The sequence below is a fragment of the Ascaphus truei genome, chromosome 1, assembly GCF_040206685.1.
Source record: "Ascaphus truei isolate aAscTru1 chromosome 1, aAscTru1.hap1, whole genome shotgun sequence".
NCBI lineage: Eukaryota > Metazoa > Chordata > Amphibia > Anura > Ascaphidae > Ascaphus > Ascaphus truei.
Window position 1 is genome coordinate 536,113,185 of NC_134483.1, and position 23,708 is coordinate 536,136,892.

Below are 23,708 nucleotides of genomic sequence, written 5' to 3' on the forward strand. Positions count from 1 at the left end.
AGGGGGGGGGGGGAGAGGGGGTAAGGGACAGTGAGACACAAGATAATACATCCATCAGCAGTGTGCAGGGGGAAGAGGGGGTAAGGGACAGTGAGACACAGGAACAAACATCCATCTGCATTGTGCGGGGGGGGGGGTGCAGGGGGGGAGAGGGGGTAAGGGACAGTGAGACACAGGACCATCCATCAGCAGTGTGCAGGGTAGGGGTGCAGGGGGGGGGGGGGGGATGCAGGGATCATTGTAAAATTCACAGAGGCCGGGAGAAACATTAAAAAAATGATGGTAGTTGGTTAAATAACCCATATCAGCAATCACTGCAGTTTTGAAAGGTTCAGTCCGCCATCTTGATTCAAAATGGCGTACACTTGTATCAAAACATAGACGAAATCTGCTGCTGAATCACAGGAACCAGCATTCACAATTTGGTTCTGATATCTTAAGAGGTGTCCAAATGCATAGCGGACAGACCACTTTCCAAAATATATAGTACACTTGTCTTTTGTAATCGTCTCTCGCGCTTCCCCTTTCTGTAAATGCCGGGACTTCTGGGAAACTTCTCTGTGCTTCTGCGCTTGCATAATTACCGTTTCCAAACAGGAAATATATCAGATCCCGCTCACAGACGAACGGACTGACCAAGACCCAAAGAACGACAGGAGCCGACGTAACTATATATATATTTTACCCTTTGTGTGCCGGCGGGTCCACAGCACCTCGGGGAAAGCTTCGGGGCGATCCAATAACCCGGAACCGGAAGGATTTCCCGTCACTGCACTCCGGGGGAACGCGGGACGCCATGTAACCGGCACAAACATGGACGCCGTGGGCATGACTTGGGCCGCTAAGTCATGGGGTTCCCTGGGGTACCAGACCTCATGGCGTAAAGTGACGACATCTTGGGGAACCCGAGGGGTTAATACGATGTTTCTATATTGCAGGAGAATAGGTAGGGGGCGCTGTATCAAAGGGCAAAACTTGGGCATAGGCCAGGCGTGGCAACTGCGGTCCTCAGGGACCACCAACACGTCAGGTTTTCAGGATATCCCAGCTTCAGCACAGGTGGCTCAACCAGTCCCAGCTTCAGCACATGTGGCTCAACCAGTCCCAGCTTCAGCACAGGTGGCTCAACCAGTCCCAGCTTCAGCACAGGGGGCTCAACCAGTCCCAGCTTCAGCACAGGTGGCTCAACCAGTCCCAGCTTCAGCACAGGTGGCTCAATCAGTCCCAGCTTCCGCACAGGTGGCTCAATCAGTCCCAGCTTCAGCACAGGTGGCTCAATCAGTCCCAGCTTCAGCACAGGTGGCTCAATCAGTCCCTGCTTCAGCACAGGTGGCTCAATCTGTCCCAGCTTCAGCACAGGTGGCTCAACCAGTCCCAGCTTCAGCACAAGTGGCTCAACCAGTCCCAGCTTCAGCACAGGTGGCTCAACCAGTCCCAGCTTCAGCACAAGTGGCTCAACCAGTCCCAGCTTCAGCACAGGTGGCTCAATCAGTCCCAGCTTCAGCACAGGTGGCTCAACCAGTCCCAGCTTCAGCACAGGTGGCTCAACCAGTCCCAGCTTCAGCACAGGTGGCTCAACCAGTCCCAGCTTCAGCACAGGTGGCTCAACCAGTCCCAGCTTAAGCACAGGTGGCTCAACCAGTCCCAGCTTCAGCACAAGTGGCTCAATCAGTCCCAGCTTCAGCACAGATAGCTCAACCAGTCCCAGCTTCAGCACAGGTGGCTCAATCAGTCCCAGCTTCAGCACAGGTGGCTCAACCAGTCCCAGCTTCAACACACATGGCTCAATCACTGGCTCAGTCAAAGACTGAGCCACTGATTGAGTCTCCTGTGCTGAAGCAGGGATATCCTGAAAACATGACCTGTTGGTGGCCCTTGAGGACTGGAGTCGCCCCACCCCTGTAAGTGCAACAGATTTAACCAAGTAAAAAGGTGGGCTGGTTCCCTTCGGTAAGTCCTGTGTGGTTGTTTGTTTTAGTTTAACCACGTGGATCCCTGGAGTCTTTAACCCATCGCCCCCGCCGTTTTTAGGAAAGGCACGATGACCCATTTTGATAGTCCACACCCGGTGTCGGTGTAGAGAAACGCGTTTAGACGAGCTGCTGCGCGTTTGGAGCAGAGCGGAGGCATGTGTACGGTCTGCTTCCTACTTCTGATGCAGATTGTTAGACTTGCTCCACTTCAGACAGGGCAAAACCGGAACAAAACGCTGTGCGTAGGATGAAAATGCTCCACATTTGCACCAAAATGACCTTGATACACACAGCCTGCGTACCAGGGTACAACGGGGAAGCAAATCTGCACAATGTAGTATGTATTAAAGAAAATCCTATTGATTTGTAATACATACGGTGCAGTTATTTTGCTCCACTTGTGCACCGTTACATAGGGGCTGATGTATCCATGTCTCCCGGGTGCAAAAAACTGCACCAAATCTATAGAAACAAAATCCACTTGAAAACATTGGGAGCTTTTGCCCATAAATTTGGTGTGTTTTTTTTTGCTCCACTCTTGCAGCCGGGAGAACCCCATAAGGGCTGTAAAACGGGGGGCAGCGCCAGTGCTAAAGAAAGGAAAAAAACTCCTATTGCTGTCCTTGGGAATCCTTTTCTTTGACGAATACGGCTGATTTTTTTGCACTAGTTTTTCTTCTGACTTTTGGCTGCAAAACTGGCCCCCATTAACCAAAGCATAATATCCCATTGTATCCTATTCACCCTTTTTATTTGATCCATCTACCACCTCTGTCGGGAGGCCATGCCACGTACCCACCCACCCCCCATGAAGACGTACATCCTCACCTTCCCCGTTTTCGCTCAGCATTCATACTACTTTTGACCCCGGGTAATTTTCCTTGTGTAACAGGTTGATTCGGTCTCCCTGCAATGTTAAGGCTTAGGAAGGAATGAGAGCAGCCGCCGGGAGAATACGCAATCCCAGTAAGCACTGGCCCCAGAACCCGCCGTGGGGGAAAAGTCGCTGGCCTTTGACATGAGATGACCTTGGGGGTTATTTGTCAAACTCTTTTGACTGCACAATTTGGACAGCGCGTTTTTTTTCTTCTTCTGCGTACCAAGGCAAAAGTAGTGCACACCTGAGGCGAAACCAGAGCGCCTGATAGATCAAAGACACTAAATCCTATTGATTTTATAATGGTCCTATTGGTTCTTTAGTACTCCTGATTTGCACTTTTTTTTATGCCGCGATACGCGAACCACATTGTGAATTCTGTGAACCACTTCCCGGAAAAGCTCCAGTTTAAGAACCCGGGACATGATCGCCACAAGACACATCACACGGTGCGAAGATCCCGGCACCGGAAAGGTTAATATAAAGACCCGCGAAAATGTACATTTGAATATATATATATTTTGGTTTTTAAAACCGTGCCTGTCGCCGGCCTGAGAAAATGGTTTCACACGGAGTCAAACTGCTGTCCAGTTTGGAAATATTCCTAATAAGTTGAGAAATGGCTCAACATGGCTAAAACGGAGCTCCTCATACTTCCTCCCAAACCTGACCCTACTACCTCCTTCCACATTACTGTTGGAACTACGATCATTCACCTACAGTAGTAGCCCAAGCATGCTGCCTAGGGGTCACACTCAACTCCTCTCTCACATTTGCCCCTCACATTCAAAACTTGTCGCTTTTTCCTCCGCAATATAACAAAGATACGCCCTTTCCTCTGTTGCTCGACTGCTAAAACTCTGACTCAGGCCCTCATTCTCTCCCGTCTTGATTACTGTAACCTCCTGCTGTCCGGCCTTCCTGCCTCTCACCTGTCTCCCCTACAATCTATCCTAAACGCTGCTGCCAGAATCACTCTACTCTTTCCTAGAGCTGTCTCAGCATCTCCCCTCATGAAATCCCTCTCCTGGCTTCCAATCAAATCCCGCATCTCACACTCCATTCTTCTCCTCACTTTTAAAGCTTTACACTCTTCTGCCCCTCCGTACATCTCAGCCCTAATTTCTCGCTATGCGTTTTGCTCAAGGATGTCTTCTTTCTACCGCCTCTGTATCTAAAGCCCTCTCCCGCCTTAAACCTTTTTCACTGACTGCCCCACACCTCTGGAATGCCCTACCCCTCAGTACCCGACTAGCACCCTCTATCCACCTTTAAGACCCACCTTAAGACCCACTTGCTTAAAGAAGCATACGAATAGCACTGTGGCTATTCTGAACACGATACATAAAGCTTGGCCCCCTGCAGACGCACTTCCCAGAACTCCCTCCTACTGTCTCTGTACGTTCTCCCTACCTACCAATTAGATTGTAAGCTCCTCGGGGCAGGGACTCCTCTTCCTTAATGTTATGTTTATGTCTAAAGCACTTATTCCCATGATCTGTTATTTATATTATCTGTTATTTATTCGATTACCACATGTATTACTACTGTGAAGCGCTATGTACATTAATGGCGCTATATAAATAAAGACATACAATACAATACAAATGGGTCAACACACCGTTAACAATATATTTCTTTATTTTATATAGCGCCCTTATTTTGAGCGCTGATAGGCAGAGACGCTTCTAACTCTGTCTCCCCCATTATCCACTTAGATTGCAAGCTCTTCGGGGCAGGGACCCCATTCCCTACTGTTTTATGTCTGAAGAGCTTATTCCCATTGTATGTTATAATATTATGTCACGTGTGCTGGGAAGCGCTATGTACATAGTTGGCGCTACATAAAGATATGCGTACATCCACCTCCAAGTTGATGCATCTTTACAATGTATTAAAGGAGCAATCACACCCAAAATTGTACATGCATTTTTTCTTTTCTTTTTTTTAACATAATTGGACCTGACAGAATTAGGTGCCAACGTTCTCGCCTGTAAAATCCAACATGGCTGCCGGTATCGTCCAATAGCTTGAAAAGATCAACATCCGACACCACATGTTACAAGAGCGTTTTATTCTTCCCTGAAACGTATACATTTAAGAACATGATATTCGTAAATCCATTGGCGAGGAGAGAAAAACAGGAGAAGTCTTGTACACAATAAAGAGCGGAAAAGCATAGCAATCCAATCATACATTAACAAAAAAATAAAACACCCAGCTCTCATCCAAAATGTTCTGCATTCGGAGTATCATTAACTTGGCACAACACAACCTGCTCTCCCACCTTTGTGTTGCTTTTAGAAATTACATTTATTGTTAATGCAGCCTTTAGAGAATTTGGACTTTTATTTAAAAATGTGCAAAGAAAAATAAATTAATATTGTTATGTGGCCCTGTAGCAATGATCAGTTTGCCTGGCTCCATTTCTCAGCAACAATGGGAATATTTAAAGATTGCAGCAAATTGACGGCAATCTACAAAACAAAATAACACCCCCCCCAACATAAGCTTAAAGTTTAGTCTTCAGCAAAACATATTTGGGTAGATATACTATTACAAGAGTATAAAACAAATGGCTTTATACAAAACGCGACCACACTGAACACATTTCAGAAATAAAAGTATCTAAGTAATACTTATATAGATAAAATAGGATTAAACCCCCTCCCCCCCACCACATAATTAGACAGAAAAGGGTCTTGATACTTTACTTAATAAACTCTGAAGAATTGAAAATATTATTAAATGAAGTTAAAAAAAAAAAAATGGGAATCTCAATTTCCTTGGTTCTAGAAAAATACAAAAAAAATAGAGGAAGTGCTTTTTTTTTTTAGAAAACAAAATATGAAACTTCTGCAAATTTGGGCTGTTTTGGGATTCCTTCACTACGTTTACGGGGATGTAAGCCCCTATGTTGTCCATTTCAGGTTCTGGATAATATGTCTGCTCCTCCTGCCCCGTAATGCAGTCTGACCATTTAGAAGCACAAAGACACAGACAACGTGAGGATCCCGCCATCGCGCCCACTCGCTGGCAGTTACCACGGCGACCGTGCCACGGCATGCTGGGTGTTCATTGGCCCCTTCAGGGGACAGAGGACCCCCAAAAGGCGTTGCAGGCCTCTCCGGCGCTTTGGGGGTTAAATAAAAGTGCAAGTGCAACCACACGCACACACAAAGGTTTGTGCTTGAAGATCTTTGCGGCGATGTGCAAATCCGCAGGGCTCTGCTTTGCTATGTGTCGTTGGCCCCTCTGGCAGGAGAAGGGTTCAGCGGGGTATAGAAGCGGGCAGCGTAATAGGACAGAGAAAAAACTTCAAGTGTCTCTTTCCAACAGGAGCCAGCCCGTCGTAGGAGAGCACACCTGCTGCACCCGGTATAACCATTCCACGTGTGAGGTCGGGCTCATAGCCGTGAAGGTTGAAGGTATCGGTTGAGTGGGCTCTGGAGCTTCTGACCACACGATAGGGCGATGCCAATCTCGCGGCGTGAGCGTCCACTGGAGCCGGAATAAGTGAGACCGCCTTCCAGATGAGCGAGACCGCCTTCCAAGCAAAGGAACCGTCTCTGTTTTCCAAGGAGAGAAGCCATCTTCCAGATGAACGAGACTGTCTTCTACGGAGAGAGCCAAGTCTCCAAAAGGGACCGACTTCCTTCAGATGAACAAGACCACCTTCCAACTCATCCAGCTCGTCCCCCCCCACCACGAGTGAGAATGTCTCTTCAAAAGAGTGAAACTCAATGGTTCTGTGGATGTGACATCCAGCTCATGCGAGGAGTAGACTTGGTACAACAAGCGTAGGGACCGGCCCTGACGTAATGAAAGTCGGAGGTGGGGAAGCTCCCTCGGGTGGTTGTCCTCACAGGTTTTTCAGCCGGTGGTACAGCTCTCTCTTGCTCTTCTCTCCGGCCCACGTCCTGCTCTTGGAGCGGAACTTCCTCAGGTCCTCCTTGAAGTCCTCGTGGTGCATGGGACGATATGACTGTGGCTCGCAGTGCGACTAGATGGAATAAGAGAGACAGAGACACTTTAGGGGCCTGTTCTATACGCTCGGAAGTGGACGGTCGCATCACGATCGGCTCCGGAAACTCCCATCCACTTGATAAACCCCTTAGTGCAGGGGTGGCCAATTCCAGTCCTCATGGGCCACTAAGAATATATAAGTCCCAGCGCAGGGAGAATATAACAGCCCCAGCGCAGGGAGAATATAACAGCCCCAGTGCAGGGAGAATATAACAGCCCCAGCGCAGGGAGAATATAACAGCCCCAGCGCAGGGAGAATATAACAGCCCCAGCGCAGGGAGAATATAACAGCCCCAGCGCAGGGAGAATATAACAGCTCCAGTGCAGGGAGAATATAAAAGCCCCAGCGCAGGGAGAATATAACAGCCCCAGCGCAGGGAGAATATAACAGCCCCAGCGCAGGGAGAATATAACAGCCCCAGCGCAGAGAGAATATAACAGCCCTAGCGCAGAGAGAATATAACAGCCCCAGCGCAGGGAGAATATAACAGCCCCAGCGCAGGGAGAATATAACAGCCCCAGCGCAGGGAGAATATAACAGCCCCAGCGCAGAGAGAATATAACAGCCCCAGCGCAGGGAGAATATAACAGCCCCAGCGCAGGGAGAATATAACAGCCCCAGCGCAGAGAGAATATAACAGCCCCAGCGCAGAGAGAATATAACAGCCCCAGCGCTGGGAGAATATAACAGCCCCAGCGCAGGGAGAATATAACAGCCCCAGCGCAGGGAGAATATAACAGCCCCAGCGCAGGGAGAATATAACAGCCCCAGCGCAGGGAGAATATAACAGCCCCAGCGCAGAGAGAATATAACAGCCCCAGCGCAGAGAGAATATAACAGCCCCAGCGCAGAGAGAATATAACAGCCCCAGCGCAGAGAGAATATAACAGCCCCAGCGCAGAGAGAATATAACAGCCCCAGCGCAGGGAGAATATAACAGCCCCAGCGCAGGGAGAATATAACAGCCCCAGCGCAGGGAGAATATAACAGCTCACGACTCACTTGGTACTTGGGGAAGAACTCCTTGTATCCGCCCTTCAGGATGTACAGCTCCGGGTAATGCAGGCGCGGGTAATCATTACTCAGCCTGTCCTTTTCTCTGACAAAGCGGCACCTTAAATCAGAGTAAGAGAGACCTCTTTTATCAAGTGTATGTTCTTCACACCCGGGGTATACGGCACCTCGGATTTCACATGACTCAGCTTAGTCCGGGAAACCTTCATTAGACGCCACAGGTTTGTGTATTTATTTCCCCAGCGAGGGCTAATTCCCCTGCACGGTTTGTGTATTTATTTCCCCAGCGAGGGTTAATTCCCCTGCACGGTTTGTGTATTTATTTCCCCAGCGAGGGTTAATTCCCCTGCACGGTTTGTGTATTTATTTCCCCAGCGAGGGTTAATTCCCCTGCACGGTTTGTGTATTTATTTCCCCAGCGAGGGTTAATTCCCCTGCACGGTTTGTGTATTTATTTCCCCAGCGAGGGTTAATTCCCCTGCACGGTTTGTGTATTTATTTCCCCAGCGAGGGTTAATTCCCCTGCACGGTTTGTGTATTTATTTCCCCAGCGAGGGTTAATTCCCCTGCACGGTTTGTTTATTTATTTCCCCAGCGAGGGTTAATTCCCCTGCACGGTTTGTATAATCTGTAACTCTGGCTAGACGCAGAAATGAAATACCCAACGACTGTGACACATGTAAATATCACGTGTGAGCACACGTCTCAGACTGGTCTGTAACCCTGCCTATCCCCGCTATCGCTTAGCATACAGCGCTTCCACTGAAGCAAGGGATTCTGGGTAATGACATGCAAATGAGCACAGTCTCGCTTTTTGCTTCTTGTGCATTTTAACATGTGACCCCTCTAAGCTTATGCCGGCCGTATTACACAGCTGGTAAGCACAACTTGGGTTAAAAAAAAAAAGTGCAGAACCAGCAACCCTGCTCACAGACAGCTTTTTCTCTCTTTATGGGCTCATCAGTGCGAGGTTGGTTGCTAAGCTATGCCCCGTGCAGCTGGTACGTGGGTGTAACCGGACATTAAACAATGTCTGACCAGTACATTATACGGACCAGCAAGTGGCGCATGTTATCATGCACCTTCCGAAAAAGGGGGAAAGGGAACTGCACGGAGGCAGCAGACGAGTGAAGTAAATGAAAACGAGGGGTTCTCCTGCAGACTAGGCCTCGCCCGCTCCCTGCTATAGTTACTGCGATTCGCATTGTTTATTTGTAAAGCGCCCGCGAATTCCGTAGCGCGGTACAGTGGGGGGTTCAGAGGACAGACAAGCGCACACAGATACGTAAGGTAACGAGGGCCCTGCTCCTCAGCGCTTACACTTTAGAGCAGGGTTGGCCAACTCCAGTCCTCAAGGGCCACCAACAGGTCAGGTTTTTCAGGATATCCCTGCTTCAGCACAGGTGGCTCAATCAGTGGCTCAGCCTTCGACTGAGCCACCTGTGCTGAAGCAGGGATATCCTGAACACCTGACCTGTTGGTGGGCCCTTGAGGACTGCAGATGGCGACCCCTGATCTAGGGGTCTAAAGCGGAGAGCTAAAGAATTTAGGCGTACGGGGCAGACAAATAATTCACGCAAAAAGCACCCGAAAAAGGTACGTTATTGAATTGCAAAACTGCAACAAAACGTATTCACGGAACGGGAATAACAATGCCGGGGGACTGCGAGAAGCAAGCGTCACAATCGTCAGCCAGGAGCGTCTCTCACAGCCAATCCCGGCAAGAGGGGGGCCACGGGCGAGGCCCTGGATGGGGTTTTTTTTTGATGGAGGCACAAGGGACTTACATCCTGGGTCCCCTCTCGGAGGAGAATTCACAGTGGAAGATGACGATGACGCGTTTCTCGTCGTTAAAAGGCACGATGGGTTTCTTCAACAGAAAGTCCTCCACGTCCTGCTCCAGAGGAAGGTTCACTGCCCCCTGGGAAAAGGAAGGAGGTGTTTTTAGGCTGCAAACGGCTGGCTTTCCTGGGGTTATTTTCTGTGGTTCTCTGGGACTCAGATTTCTACCTCAGGGCAGCGGCCTACAACGGGTTTCTCTGCCAACCCTGTGTTCATTTAAAGAAACAGTCACGGCCACACTGTTATATATATATATACATATATATATATAAATGTAAATACAACTGTATGCTCATCTGCATGTCTTAGGCAGGTCTGCAACCCCGCCTTTCACCATTATCACCCAGCACACAGCACTTCCACTGCAGCAAGGGATTCTGGGAAATGACATGCAAATGAGCACACAGTGCCACTTTTTGCTTCAAAAACCATTTTTAACATGGTTCCCTATAGGCATATATATATGTTTGAAGGAGGTGAGTCTCAGGAAACCGCCTTCATTTCGGCATCCGGGGACCCCCTGCTTCCCGAGATACTTCCCTCGGAAAGAGGGTGCTGGTATCAGCATAGGCGGGGCTAGCAATATGGCAGCCACTGATTGAGCCACCTGTGCTGAAGCAGAGATATCCTGAAAACCTGACCTGTTGGTAGCCCTTGAGGACTGGAGGCCACCCCTGCATTAAAACACCCCTGGGCAAAGACTGGAATCGCATTAACAGTAGCCCCCCTCACCGTGATGTGCCCGCCTTCATACTCGTACGGGTATCTGTTATCTATGATCACAACGCGCTCAATCAGATTTCGGAATTTGCCGCTCAGCACGGCCATCATCTGAAGAGAAGAGGAAAAAAGACGCCATTAGCAGTGGTTCGGAGAGATCGTCAGACACAAACTCGTCACCTTAAAGCCGCAAGTGCCCCCCCCCCCCGAGACCCCTTTTCCCCCCTCTCCCCCCTCCCCCCCCCCCCCCGAGACCCGCTCCGCCCAAGGAGCCAGTACGGGTTTAACTCATATAATGCCAGTATCAAAAGATCATGTCCTGCTCTTTGTCTTTTTAATCGCGATTGTCTTAATCGCTGGTGTCTGAAGGTAGCATGGTAACCTGTAGGCAAAAGGGGGTCGCCATTTTAACTTCCCGACCACGCGATATTTCAACCGCTTCAATCTTTTGAACGGAGGGTCCGATTTTAACAATAAAAACAGCGTCGGAAAGAACAGGAAGAGATCACTTCAAATACTGTCAAAAAAAATCAACGCAGAATGCGGCTGCGCGGTCCACGCTATCCCAGTCCCGTGTATGTATGTATAATGTTATATCGCTCCAGTCATGTGCGCAGCGCTTTACAGCCTTACGTTAGGAGGTAAATAATGTACATTACAAAACAATGGGAATAAGTGCAGCAGGTAAAGGACATGAGGCTAAAGGAGACCCTGCCCTGAAGAGCTGACACTCACAGCCACTGACTGAGCCACCTGTGCTGAAGCAGGGATACCCATAGAACTTGGCCAGTTGGTGCCCTTGAGGACTTGAGTTTGAGACCCCTGCTGTATAGTTTTACCCTATAAACCAGGGATGGCTAACTCCAGTCCTCAAGGGCTATCATCAGCTCAGGTTTATCCCTGCTTCAGCACAGGAGGCTAAATCAGCAGCTTAGTCAAAGGCTGAGCCACAGGTTGAGCCACCTGTGCTGAAACTGGGACTGATTGAGCTACCTGTGCTGAAGCAGGGGTATTCTGAAAACCTGACCTGTTGGTGGCCCCTGAGGCTGCTATAAACCATCTGCCTGCCACACGGACGCCTCTATGCTCACCATATCTGCAGTGATGTATTTCAAATCCTGGTGTTTCCCTTCTATCGTCTTCAGTACGTAAGCCTGTGAGAAAGCACACACGCCAAGTCAGGTCATCGCAATTATACGGGGGAGAAACGGGCTGCACCAATACAAGAGAACGAGGCCGGGAGATACAAAAAAACTCTACTTTCTGATAACCCCTGCACTGCCAGAGGGGCTAGCAATGCTTTGCTATGCACTATATACAGTGTGTGTGTGTCTGTATATATACATAACTCATTCTGGCTGGCTTCCATATATTTGGGTCTGGAGCTTGCAGTGTGTGTGTGTGTGTTGAGATAAATATATATATATATATATATATATATATATATACACATATATAAATATAAACACACGTGTGTACGTATGCAGTGGGGGTTTGAGCTTGCAGGGACTGTGTGTGTGTTGAGATTATATACATATATATACATACATACACACGTGTGTATGTATGCAGCGGGGTTTGCGCTTGCAGGGACTGTGTGTAGATATATATATATATACACACACACGTGTGTACGTGTGCAGTGGGGTTTTGAGCTCGCAGGGACTGTGTGTGGCTTCCATACGTATATCCCTTATGGAATACATTAGGAAGCAGAACACAGAAACATACATTGGATGGACCGGTGGAAGAAGCATTAAGAAGTACCCCTGTGTGCGGAGCCTCACCTTGGAAAAGTCCCCAATCAGCTCTCTCTGGTCATTGTCCAAAATGTTCTCTACTTCCGTGTGGCAGAAAGACTTGGATCGGCCCAACTTAATTTTCTGTGGGGAGGGGGGTTAAGGGGGAGAAACCAAAGTGCGTTAATGACGCGGCAACACAATGACGTGGTTTCACTGCCTTGGACTATGAAGCAAATTCAACTAAGCAGGTGCCGGCCTCTTCAATACCCGTGCCTTGCCAGACGGGAACGGACCATACTGTGCCTAATGGCATAGCACCATTTAGTAAACACAGCTCTTTCTTCAGACTGCATTAAGAGAGCCTTAGTGACACTTTGTTTTCTGCCAGAGGGGAAGGACTTACTGGCAGAGAAAGGGTTAAGGAAGTGCAGAGGCAGCAACCCATTTATGGACCAGCCTGGTTTTTTTGCAAAACCTACATAACATAGGAGGTATATATAGGTTGTGTGGTTTTCCTACCGGCTCCTCCTTCTCGGGTCCCTCTTCGATCGAGCTGGGAGTAACGCTTTTCCGCCTCTTGATTTTAACGGGCGTGTCCTCGTCCGGGGGCCTGTCCAGCCGTTTCAGAATCGGCCTGATGACGCTGCTCGGCATGGAGGGCGAGCGGAAAAGCCGGCGGCATTTGCTCCTGATCACCATATCCTGCAGACATAGATGGGGAGGAAGAGACGTCAGCCTGAAATAACTGCAAAGGATTCTGGTCCTGTCCATGTACAGTCGATGTCAGCAAACATGAACATGCAGGCAACTGTATACTGAAACATACGCAGTGTTTACAAGCACAAGATGTAGCGAAACACAAAAATGGCTGCCAAGCCATTGAGCGGGAGGGATGATGATTTCTAGCTGGCATTAGCATAGGGAAAGTTTGTATATACAGTAGTGTCACAGAAAATAACGATACCCCTTGTGAGCACATTCACATGTCTCAGACAGCTCTGCATCCACTTGATTAATGCCTTAGTGCAGGGGTGGCCAACTCCAGTCCTCAAGGGCCACCAACAGGTCAGGTTTTCAGGATATCCCTGCTTCACCACAGGTGGCTCAGTCAAAGACTGAGCCACCTGTGCTGAAGCAGGGATATCCTGAAAACCTGACCTGCTGGTGGTCCTTGAGGACTGGGGTTGCCCACCCGTCTTGGCATACAAGGCTTCCACTGCATTCAGGGATTCTGGGTAATGACATGCAAATGTGCACTCTGGTGTGACCATTTTGCTGCGTGTCCATTTTAACACGGGCCCCTATAAGCGTATTACTGCCGTATGCGGTGTGATGAAATTGGGCCCTCCCCTTGCAGAGTCGTTTGTTGACCCGTCTGTATGATCATTCCGTATACTATGCAATAAACTACTCATTATCTACGACCCATGTTTGTGAGTTTGCAAACAACGACAGGGGTCAATACAGTTAATGTGGACCTGTGGAGTTCTACACCCAGGGTATTTCAGAGAGAAACCGTGCGAGATCCCCGCGTTAAGGGCACACTTACAGTATCACTTTCTTCCGTGTTCTTCACCAGCGGAGCCGTGAGCAGATTCTCCATCCCAGGCGGCATGTCGGCATCCCCCTACAACGGAGGTCAAATAAAGTCACATACACGGGATCCATTCTCTGCAAATGGATCAGGAGCGGACACCCAGGCAAAGAGATCCACCCATCTACTGCATTGTAGTGATAGGACAGTGGGCGATATATAGCGTGGGTATATACCTGTATGTGTGTTACATATATATATATCCAAGAGAGATTAAAAGACTAAGACAATGACCAAAAGTAAGATGGGAGGATGAACTCAGGAAATGTGCTGGGGCGACGTGGAGAAGAGAGGCTGCAACCGCAGTACCTGGGAGATCATTGGGGAGGCCTCATCCAGCAGTGGGGAGACACGGGCTGAAGGTGGTGATATTGCTCCGGAGACGGCCAACTTCAGTCCTCAAGGGTCCCCAACAGGTCAGCTTTTAAGGATATCCCTGCTTCAGCACAGATGGCAGAATCAGTGGCTCAGTTAATGAGCCACTGATTGAGCTCAGTCAATGACTGAGCCACCTGTGCTGAAGCAGGGATATCGTTAAAACCTGACCTGTTGGTGGCCCCTTGAGGACTAGAGGTGGCCACGTGATATAGTGTATATACTGAGCCCGTTTCAAATCTGTTAACTTTGTACGGTTTCACTGTGTGAGTTTTCTATAGTTTCACCTCATTTTAGTAGTTTTAAAGATACCGTCTTAAAGCTGCAGACCAGGCAATACCCTCCTACATGTGTGTTTAATAAATCAGTTCTGTACCATGAGAAAATACTTGTAGCAGTTTTTTCTGTTCAAAGAAGCCTGAATTAATTTTTTTATGCATTATAATGTAACAAGCATTTTGTTTCTATAGCAACCATTTACAAAGTCACATTCCCTTCCCCCTCTGAAACAGGCTCTGGCACACCCCCTTTTGTGCCTTGCCCTCTCTCTAACAGTGCACCAAATGTATCTAGTGACTGCCTGGTCACATGATCTTCCCCACAGAACTTTGCATCTTTGGTCCTCTTCTGCTGCACCGACGGCCATTTAGTGAACCCCCGAGCTGAATCTTTGCTGATCAATCACAAGAGGACAGATCGATCGGCAACTTAGCTACTTACTTATAATTGTGTGGATTGTACTGATGCACATATTAAAGGGGGGGGGAAAGGTAAAAAAAAACCGGCAGCTGGACGTCTGCTTTAAAACAATTCATACACTGCACATCTGTTGGTCCGAGTCCAACATAACATGCATAGAGATAGCTAAGAAGACAGAATTATCATTTAGGACCTCTGTATCCATCACAAGCTCTTTTGGTTTCTTGTACCATCACCACCTCATTAAGACCACCATGTTTGTACCTTCAAGTCTTCTCCATCCAGGATCTCCATAAATCCATCGTCATCCTCATCGTGGCACATAGAAAAAGTAAGAGAGGTCTTGCGCAAACAAACAGGGCTTGTGTTGTCCATCTGAAAGTCGTCCTTCTCCGGGGTAAAACACTGGAGAGGAAACACATGCGAGTCATCTAAGAGGTATCCCAAACCTGGTCATCTCGCCAGTATTACAACTCATAGAGGTATCCTAAACCCGGTCATATCGCCAGTATTACAACTCATAGAGGTATCCTAAACCTGGTCATCTCGCCAGTATTACCACTCATAGAGGTATCCTAAACCTGGTCATCTCGCCAGTATTACAACTCATAGAGGTATCCCAAACCTGGTCATCTCGCCAGTATTATAACTCATAGAGGTATCCCAAACCCGGTCATATCGCCAGTATTACAACTCAGAGGTATCCCAAACCTGGTCATCTCGCCAGTATTATAACTCATAGAGGTATCACAAACCTGGTCATCTGACCAGTATTAAAACTCATAGAGGTATCCCAAACCTGGTCATCTCGCCAGTATTACAACTCATAAAGGTATCACAAACCTGGTCATCTGACCAGTATTACAACTCATAGAGGTATCCCAAACCTGGTCATCTCGTCAGTATTGCAACTCATAGAGGTATCCTAAACCTGGTCATCTCGTCAGTATTGCAACTCATAGAGGTGTCACTTCAGTAAGCAGGACATGTAACACGTGTAGAGTACCAACACACGTGTAGACTAAAACTCACCATGACAGCAGGGGCAGAGTTAGCTCTTTGTGAAAAGGTGTCCTTTTCATCACCACCATCAAAAGTGCGCAGTCTGTTACGGGGGATCGGACGCATGGACGGCTTTTTAAACAAAAGTACTTCCTACAAAAAAAGTTAAAAAAATGAAATGTAAATATAATGTCAACGTTTGAGACACGTGACCGGAATTAAACGAGTTTTAGCGATTTTGCATTTCGGTGAAATTCAATAATGCGGTGAAAGTTTATGTGAAAAGAATAAAACCAAATGGAACAGGGTGTTGGCAGAATACTACATGTGACATTTCATGCATGCAAAACCCAAAAGATTTGAACCAGCTATTTGCATTAAGCGTAAAGATATTTTTTCGAAGTCTTACATGTGTTTCTTAAGTCTTATACACACACACACACACACACACACACACACACACACACACACACACACACACACACACACACACACACACACACACACACACACAGTCTACACCAGGGGTGGCCAACTCCAGTCAAGGGCCACCAACAGGTTAGGTTTTAAGGATATCCCTGCTTCAGCACAGGTGGCTCAATCAGTGGCTCAGTCAAAGACCGAGCCACTGATTAGGCCACCTGTGCTAAAGCAGGGACTGATTGAGCCACCTGTGCTGAAGCAGGGACTGATTGAGCCACCTGTGCTGAAGCAGGGATATCCTTAAAAATGTACCTGTTGGTGGCCCATGAGGACTGGTGTTGGCCACCCCTGGTCTATACCATTAAAACCTTCTCTCCCATCACAGACAACCCTTGCACCGAAGAGGTCGAACAAGGGCAAAAAAAATGGCCACAGCCCAGGCGACACAGAATCAGTCTCCGAACAGATGCACCTCTACATTTCCTGCAAGTCCAGGAACAGTGTGCAAGGGACGTACATTTTCCTTGTTGTCTTTGGCCACCGGTAGCCTTTCAGTGGCTAGTGAGACATCCAGGTCAGGCGAGTTGGAAAGGTTTCGTAGGGCAGGGCTGCTTCCAAGAAGCCTCACCTGAAAACGGAGACACGGTGTCATTATTACTGCTGCTGTGTATGCGGAGAGCACCGACATATACTGCCGCGCGGTACAATGCGGGGGGGGGCAGCGTGACCGATTTTGGGACACATGCAATCTAAAAACCTACATCCTCCCTTAGAGGGACAGTCCCGTCCAATAAAGAATGCAACAATGTCGCTGGCTTTCTTAAACAAATATAACCATTCTTTAAGCAAAGATTTAGCAGCTGTTTAAGCACAATCCCATTTCCTCAGGAGTCTCTTAAAGGAGTTGTGTTATATATATATATATATATATATATATATATATATATATGTAGTCGAAACAGTCTGTCTGTGAGTGGGTTTATTGGCTTTGCATCTCATCCCAGGCTATGTTTAAAAGCTGTGTTTAAAGCAGCATACATTGGCTTAAGGGTTCTCCATGTAATGTGGACTTGAGACAAAAGGTGGCACTGTGTGCTCATCTGCATGTCTATTTCCCAGAATCCCTTGTTGCAGTGGAAGCACTGTATGCTGGGTGATAATGGCGAAAAGCAGGGTTGCAGACCTGTCTAAGACATGTGAATGTGCTCACAAGTAATATATATATATATATATATATATATATAATTTCCCCCTAGGTGTGAAGCAGGGGGTCCCGGAGCTTCATTTCAGCTCCCTGCCCCCCGAGATACTTACCTCGAAAGGGGGTGCCGGAATCTCATATCTGTTTAAAAGTCCCGCGGCACGCGGGCCAATAGGAAGTCTCAGGCGATAATGTCGCGGTTTCCTATTGGCCCGCCAATAAGACCTTTAAACAAGGCATTTTATGTATCCAGCCATTGCTGCTACCGGCAGCCCCTTCAGGTGCAAGTATCTCAGAAAGTAGGGGGTCCCCGGAGCTGAAATCAACACGGCCCATCTCCGGAGACCCCCCGCTTCAAACCTAGCAAATAACAAAAATAACCTCCCGAGGTAACGCCACGTTAATTGGATGTCAATCACGTGTTTCCTCTGCCGCAGGAGCGCTCAACTCCAGAACTCAAGGGCCACCAACAGGTCAGGTTTTCAGGATATCCCTGCCTTCAACACAGGTGGTGCGATCAGTTCCAGCTCCAGCACAGGTGGCCCAATCCGTGCCTGCTTCAACACATGTGGCTCAACCGGAGGCTCCGTCGAAGACCTGCGCTGAAGCTGGGATTTCCTCAGAAGCTGACCAGTTGGGGAGGCTTGAGGAGTGCTCTGCCCATACCACGCCCCGGCCCTGGTCAGCCAACTCCCGTTGAGCACACAGCTCTATCACGCCGAAGGGAGCAGCCAGAGTAAACCCCACTCCTCCCACGTCTCAGCTCACTGCGCTTACACACTGACTTCGGGTGGCTGTGCGGTTAAAGTAGAGGCTGCAGGAGCGGCTCAGTGAGGGAGGGCTCTGACTGATAACAGTGGCACTGAGCGTGAAGCAGGGCTGAGCCTGGTTCCAATTCCCTGTGTCGGCTCCTTGTGACTCTGGGCGAGTCACTTTATCTCCCTGTGCCTCGGGCACCAAAAAACACATCGATTGTAAGCTCTGCGGGGCAGGGACTCGCGCCTGCAAAATGCCTCTGTACAGCGCTGCGTACGCTGCCAGCGCTACACGAGAAAATGTGCCATAAGTGAACTCACCGGCAAGGAGTTGATTCTTCTGATGGGCAACTTGTATCTGGGAAGCAAAGAGCAGAGAGACACGGTTACACTTCAGGCCATTTCCATCTCCTCCTTTATCGTATACGCATTGTATGCAAGCGGCGCCCAATGACCGCGGATCCAGACCCGCAGATGAGACGGTGAAGTCGATGGCCCTTACTCTGTACGGTGTGATAGCGCGTTTGACGTGCGATCGCATGAAACGTCCCATTGGCTTTAATGGGGCTTTTGCCGCGGCAGCACGTGATCTGCGCTATCACACCGTACAGAATAAGGCCCCCGTGCGTTTATCGAGGCGCCTACCGTAATGCCGCGCGTCAACAATAACCCGTCACTGCCGGTGGGAACGCCAACGCATTGCACAGCAGCATTCATCTCGGACGCTATCTCTGGCGGGTTTGATCCAATCCCCCCCCCCCCCCAAACAAAAAACCAGCAATCGGATGAGTGAGGCGGAGACCCCCACGCGCTGTTTGTATCACGCCGATTTTAATGCCACAATCTACTTTCTTCTAAAAATAAAAAAACCCCCACCAGGCCCCCCAAAAATGAACATTTTTAAAAACTCTCGTTGTATATTAACAAAAAAAAAACCTCTTCAAATAAACATTGATGTCGCTGGTGAAGGGAAAGCAGCAAAGCGGTGTGACTCCGGTTTGGGGAGATTAGCTTCAGACCCCAGACCAGGTCTCAAATGTTATTCTACTACAGGGGGGCTCAACTCCAGTCTTCAAGTCTCCCCCCCCCCCCCCAACAGGTCAGGTTTTCTGGATATCCTTGCTTCAGCACAGATGGCTCAATCAGTGCCTGCTTCAGCACAGGTGATTCAATCAGTCCCTGCTTCAGCACAGGTGGTTCAATCAGTCCCTGCTTCAGCACAGGTGGCTCAATCAGAGACTCAGTCTTCCATTGAGCCACCTGTGCCGAGGCTGGGATATCCTGAAAACCTGACCTGTTGGGGGAGGGGGGGGTGAGCCCCTCCCCCCCCCCCCCCCCTCCTTCCCCATCGAAGTCTCCAGCAGACAAGCCGACGGGAATACAAAACCAGAGCCGGCTCATTAATCTCAGCACTGGCCTGGAAACGGACACGGGATAAAAATAAAAACACATAAATACAAGATATACTTACTCGTTGCTTACTTTCCCGGTCTCCAAAATAGCTTTCTCAAAGCTGCGAGGAAGGAAAGAAAGAAAATGAGGAACTTCCAGCTTTTGTTGCTGTAAATAAACAATAACACGCACACAGCCAGCCTGGAATGTTACTTAAAACCGGCTGCCAAGAGGCGGGGATAGAAAATGGCCGCCTTCTGCACGGCTGCGAGGCTTTGTTTCCGTTCTATTTCCCGTTGTGCAAACTCAGGCCAGGAAAGCATCGTTCTATTCAGAATATTTTACTATAATAATGTTATCACAGGCAGCGTTATCATTCATGGCACGGAATAGATGTGCTGTCTTGAGTAGATAGAAGTAGCCATTGAAAGGAAGATTAAAAACACAATGTGTATGTTGATATACAATCTATATATGGATTTATAAGAGTAACGGAATACATAGCTTCACGTTCAACATTAAGGGGAGGCCTGTGTGCTGATATGCATGTAATTACCCAGAATCCCTCGCTTCAGTGGAAGCACTGTATGCTAAGGCAGGGGACACAAATGTTTTCAACCGGGCGCCCCCCTGTCTGCTCTCCCCCATCTTACGTTGTCTCAGGCGTCGGGTCACGTGACCTGCGCCGCGTTGCCTGAAGCCGTTGGAGACAAGGTAAGGGAACTGACAGAGGCCTCGCGCGCTCAAACCCCTCCCCCCCCCCCCCGGCATTTCATTTAAATGCTTTTGGGGAAGAGCGAGAGGCCTCTGTAAGCCCCCCCCCCCCCCCCAAAAAAAATCTCGCACCCCCCAGTTTGCGCACCCCTGTGCTAAGGGATAATGGGGAAAGGCAGGGTGGCAGACTGAGGCAGGTGAATGTGCTCACGGGTGATATTTCTTTTCACGGTACTGGGGGGGGGGGGGTTGTCACTTTCTTTTACAAACCATAACGTATTTAAGGTGTGGATGAAACACTAAGGAGGCCATTTAATATACAGCGTTCGGCTGCCAAATCCCACCGACTTCAAAAAGGTATTCTGACTGGCTGCCTATATCATTTCTAATCTAAGAATCCGTTCCTATTTGTGTTCGGGCGAGAAACAGGTGAACACATAGACGCCGTACCCACACGCGTGACCTCGGGCAGGCGTGCCTGGGCGCGCTGAGGCTGCACAGCATGGGTGCAGCTCAGGCTGTCACAGGGGCAGACAAAACGTGTGTTACACAGATTATTACAGCCTCAACCAATCCGGTTATTGCAGGATCTTTCTCAAAACCTTGATGCTTAATACACCAGAAACATTGATGCTGTTATTCCTGTGAGTGACTGATTTTATTTATTTATATATAAATTGTATTGTATTGTATGTCTTTATTTATATAGCGCCATTAATGTACATAGCGCTTCACAGTAATACTACATGTGGTAAATATATATATACACACATATATATAAATAAAATTAGTCACTCACAGGAATAACAGTATATATATATATATATATATATATATATATATATATATATATATATATATATATATATATATATATATATACAGTGGTTGACAAATCACCAAAAAATCTACTCACCACACAAAAAAATCTACTCGCCACCTAGTACCAAACGTGTGCTGCTTGGGCCAATATTTACTCGCCCGGGGGTTAAATCCACTCGCCCGGGGCGAGCAAATGTATAGGTTTGTCGAACACTGTATATATATATATATATATATATATATATATATATATATATATATATATATATATATATATATACATACATACACACACACACAATCAGAGAGGAGGTGGTCCTCCCACAGTGAATGACCCCAATGACCTAATATTTCTCCCAATTCTGATTTATGCAAAAAAAAAAAAAAATCAAAGATTAAACATTACAAAGAAAATCGGACAACAAAAGCCCTTTGTCCCGCCCGGCCCTGATACAGAGCCTGTGTGTTCCCTAAAGAGGTTTAACACCGCTCCACCATTTGTATAGCGGCGAGATTCTGGGTCACCGCTTCCCACCTGTATGCAAATGCCCGGCATTGTTAGAGAGATTAAGCCGCGTGTCCGATGAAGGCATCAGGCAGGGCCCCCCCCCCCCCCTCCCCAACAGCTGTCTGCCTGGCGGAGAGAGCAGGGATCCGGCAGGGTACACAAGTGTGGCATTTCAAAGCATCTATTCAGCTCATTCATGCAGAAGGGAGCAAGCCTGTCCCATTCAGCACGTGTATGAGGGGCAGACCCGGGAGCCTGGCAGCTGGAGGGCGCGCACAGCCCCAATTAACTCCGCCGTGTCCCCCGGAATAATAAAAAAGAAGATTATTCTTTAGACGTGCTTTGTGTCTCGGGGGAATTCAAATACCCCCCCCCCCCACTGGGATACAGACAGGACCCCCCCTTCTCCCTCCCATTTATATACCCAACCTTTAACCTCGTCTCTGCCGGGGAGGCCCTGCCCGACCATTGCTGTTATTTGGACAAGAGTGGCGTCTCTGGGAATCCGAATAACTCCAATAAATACCCCGCCCCGTTTTACTGCTATCTTAAGAAGTGCCGGGCTCTGCCAGGCTACAGTTCTAGGTTAGGGATGGCAGTGATATCCTGAAAACCTGACCTGTTGGCGGCCCTTGAGCGTTGGCCACTCCTGTTCTAGGGGACATATTTCGCACTCCAGTTTCATGCTGGGCAGAAATGATGCAAGAAGCATTAAACCACAGAGGTTTCTAAACCCTTCGCTGGAAATAGTCATAGTGTCAGATTTCATTTTTCTTAAACAAAATAACCCCCCAGAATTATTTGAACTACGCACAGAGAGAACAGGCGGGTTTTGTAATTTAACCCTTTGTTGCATTTCTTCCGCAGGGTTTAATTATAGGAGCTTCTGCCTCCAATAACTTGGGGGGGGGGGGAGGGGGACACACCCAGGCACACGGAATATTTAAAATGCAATCTAACCTCCAGGTCTCCCTCATGTTATTTGCAATCCACGTTATGAAGCATTTAGATATACACTGAACCCCCAGAGCCAGATTCCTGCCATTCCCTAAAACAGCTTGTGGCTGCTACGAATTTCCGAGGCCGAGAGATAAAAAATACTCATTAAAAAAAGAATCGCAGAAAACAGCATAAACCGGTTTGTAGAGAAAATGCTGCGTAATTATTTTTGACAAAATTATATATTTCATCATTGTTTCGGGGGGGGGGGATTCATTTTATTCAAAGTATATTAAAATCAGCTGTTGAGAGCAGGGGCGCTCAACTCCAGTCCTCAAAACCCCCCAACGGGTCAGGTTTTAAGGATATCCCTGCTTCAGCACAGGTATCTCAATCAGTCCCTGCTTCAACACCGGTGGCTCAATCAGTCCAGACTTCAGCACAGGCGGCTCAATCTTTGGCTGAGCCACTGATTGAGCCACCTGTGCTGAAGCTGGGATATTCTTAAAACCTGACCTGTTGAGGGGGAGGGGGGGGTCTTGAGAACCCCTGCCTCAGGGGTTGGTGCGTCCGGGCAAAAGGGTTGCAATTTTGGGGAAAATAACGGCATCATATATCCAAGAAAAAAATAAGTCCCTTGGATATGTATAGGATTTCGTGTCTTTGAAACATCTGATGGATTTTATTCCCCCTAGAATCTCTCCTCAATACACAGACCCCACAATGCCCGCAATACTCTCCCTCCTAGTAACTGTAGAAGGCGCACACACCCAGGGGGGAAAGGTGAAGGGTTTTGTAGACAGATGTTCATTGTGACTTCAGCCCTGGGGGGGGGGAGGGAAGGGGGTCCATGACGCCCCACCTGCTGTAACCCTTCGCAGCGACAGAGAACTGACTTCATGAACTCCCTACGCTGCGGACGGGCCCAATATTTGACTTGCGCTAATTAGGCAGCTGGGCACAGGTCCACGGCAGACATCTCCCTTAGAGAGCAGCAGCCAGGGGGAGATCATTGCTCGTTCCGCTGGTATATATGTCAGGAAAAAAAAGACAGATAATTGTCCCACTAATCCCCGAAATGCAAACACA

General features: G+C 48.2%; 1 protein-coding gene across 1 annotated transcript in view; it reads right to left on the reverse strand.

Moving 5' to 3' along the window:
* Positions 1-4,905: 4,905 nt before the first annotated feature.
* CDC25B (cell division cycle 25B) overlaps positions 4,906-23,708 on the reverse strand; it is a 28,834-nt gene continuing 10,031 nt past the window's right edge. The window contains exons 4-16 of the mRNA XM_075572758.1: positions 19,716-19,757; positions 18,566-18,602; positions 16,806-16,916; positions 15,896-16,018; positions 15,128-15,268; positions 13,745-13,822; positions 12,715-12,897; positions 12,241-12,336; positions 11,545-11,607; positions 10,466-10,564; positions 9,679-9,812; positions 7,880-7,991; positions 4,906-6,853 (exon numbers count right to left, since the gene is read on the reverse strand). Coding sequence (XP_075428873.1) covers positions 6,713-6,853; positions 7,880-7,991; positions 9,679-9,812; positions 10,466-10,564; positions 11,545-11,607; positions 12,241-12,336; positions 12,715-12,897; positions 13,745-13,822; positions 15,128-15,268; positions 15,896-16,018; positions 16,806-16,916; positions 18,566-18,602; positions 19,716-19,757 — 1,360 coding nt within the window. The 3' untranslated portion in view covers positions 4,906-6,712. The remainder of the gene's footprint in view (positions 6,854-7,879; positions 7,992-9,678; positions 9,813-10,465; positions 10,565-11,544; positions 11,608-12,240; positions 12,337-12,714; positions 12,898-13,744; positions 13,823-15,127; positions 15,269-15,895; positions 16,019-16,805; positions 16,917-18,565; positions 18,603-19,715; positions 19,758-23,708) is intronic.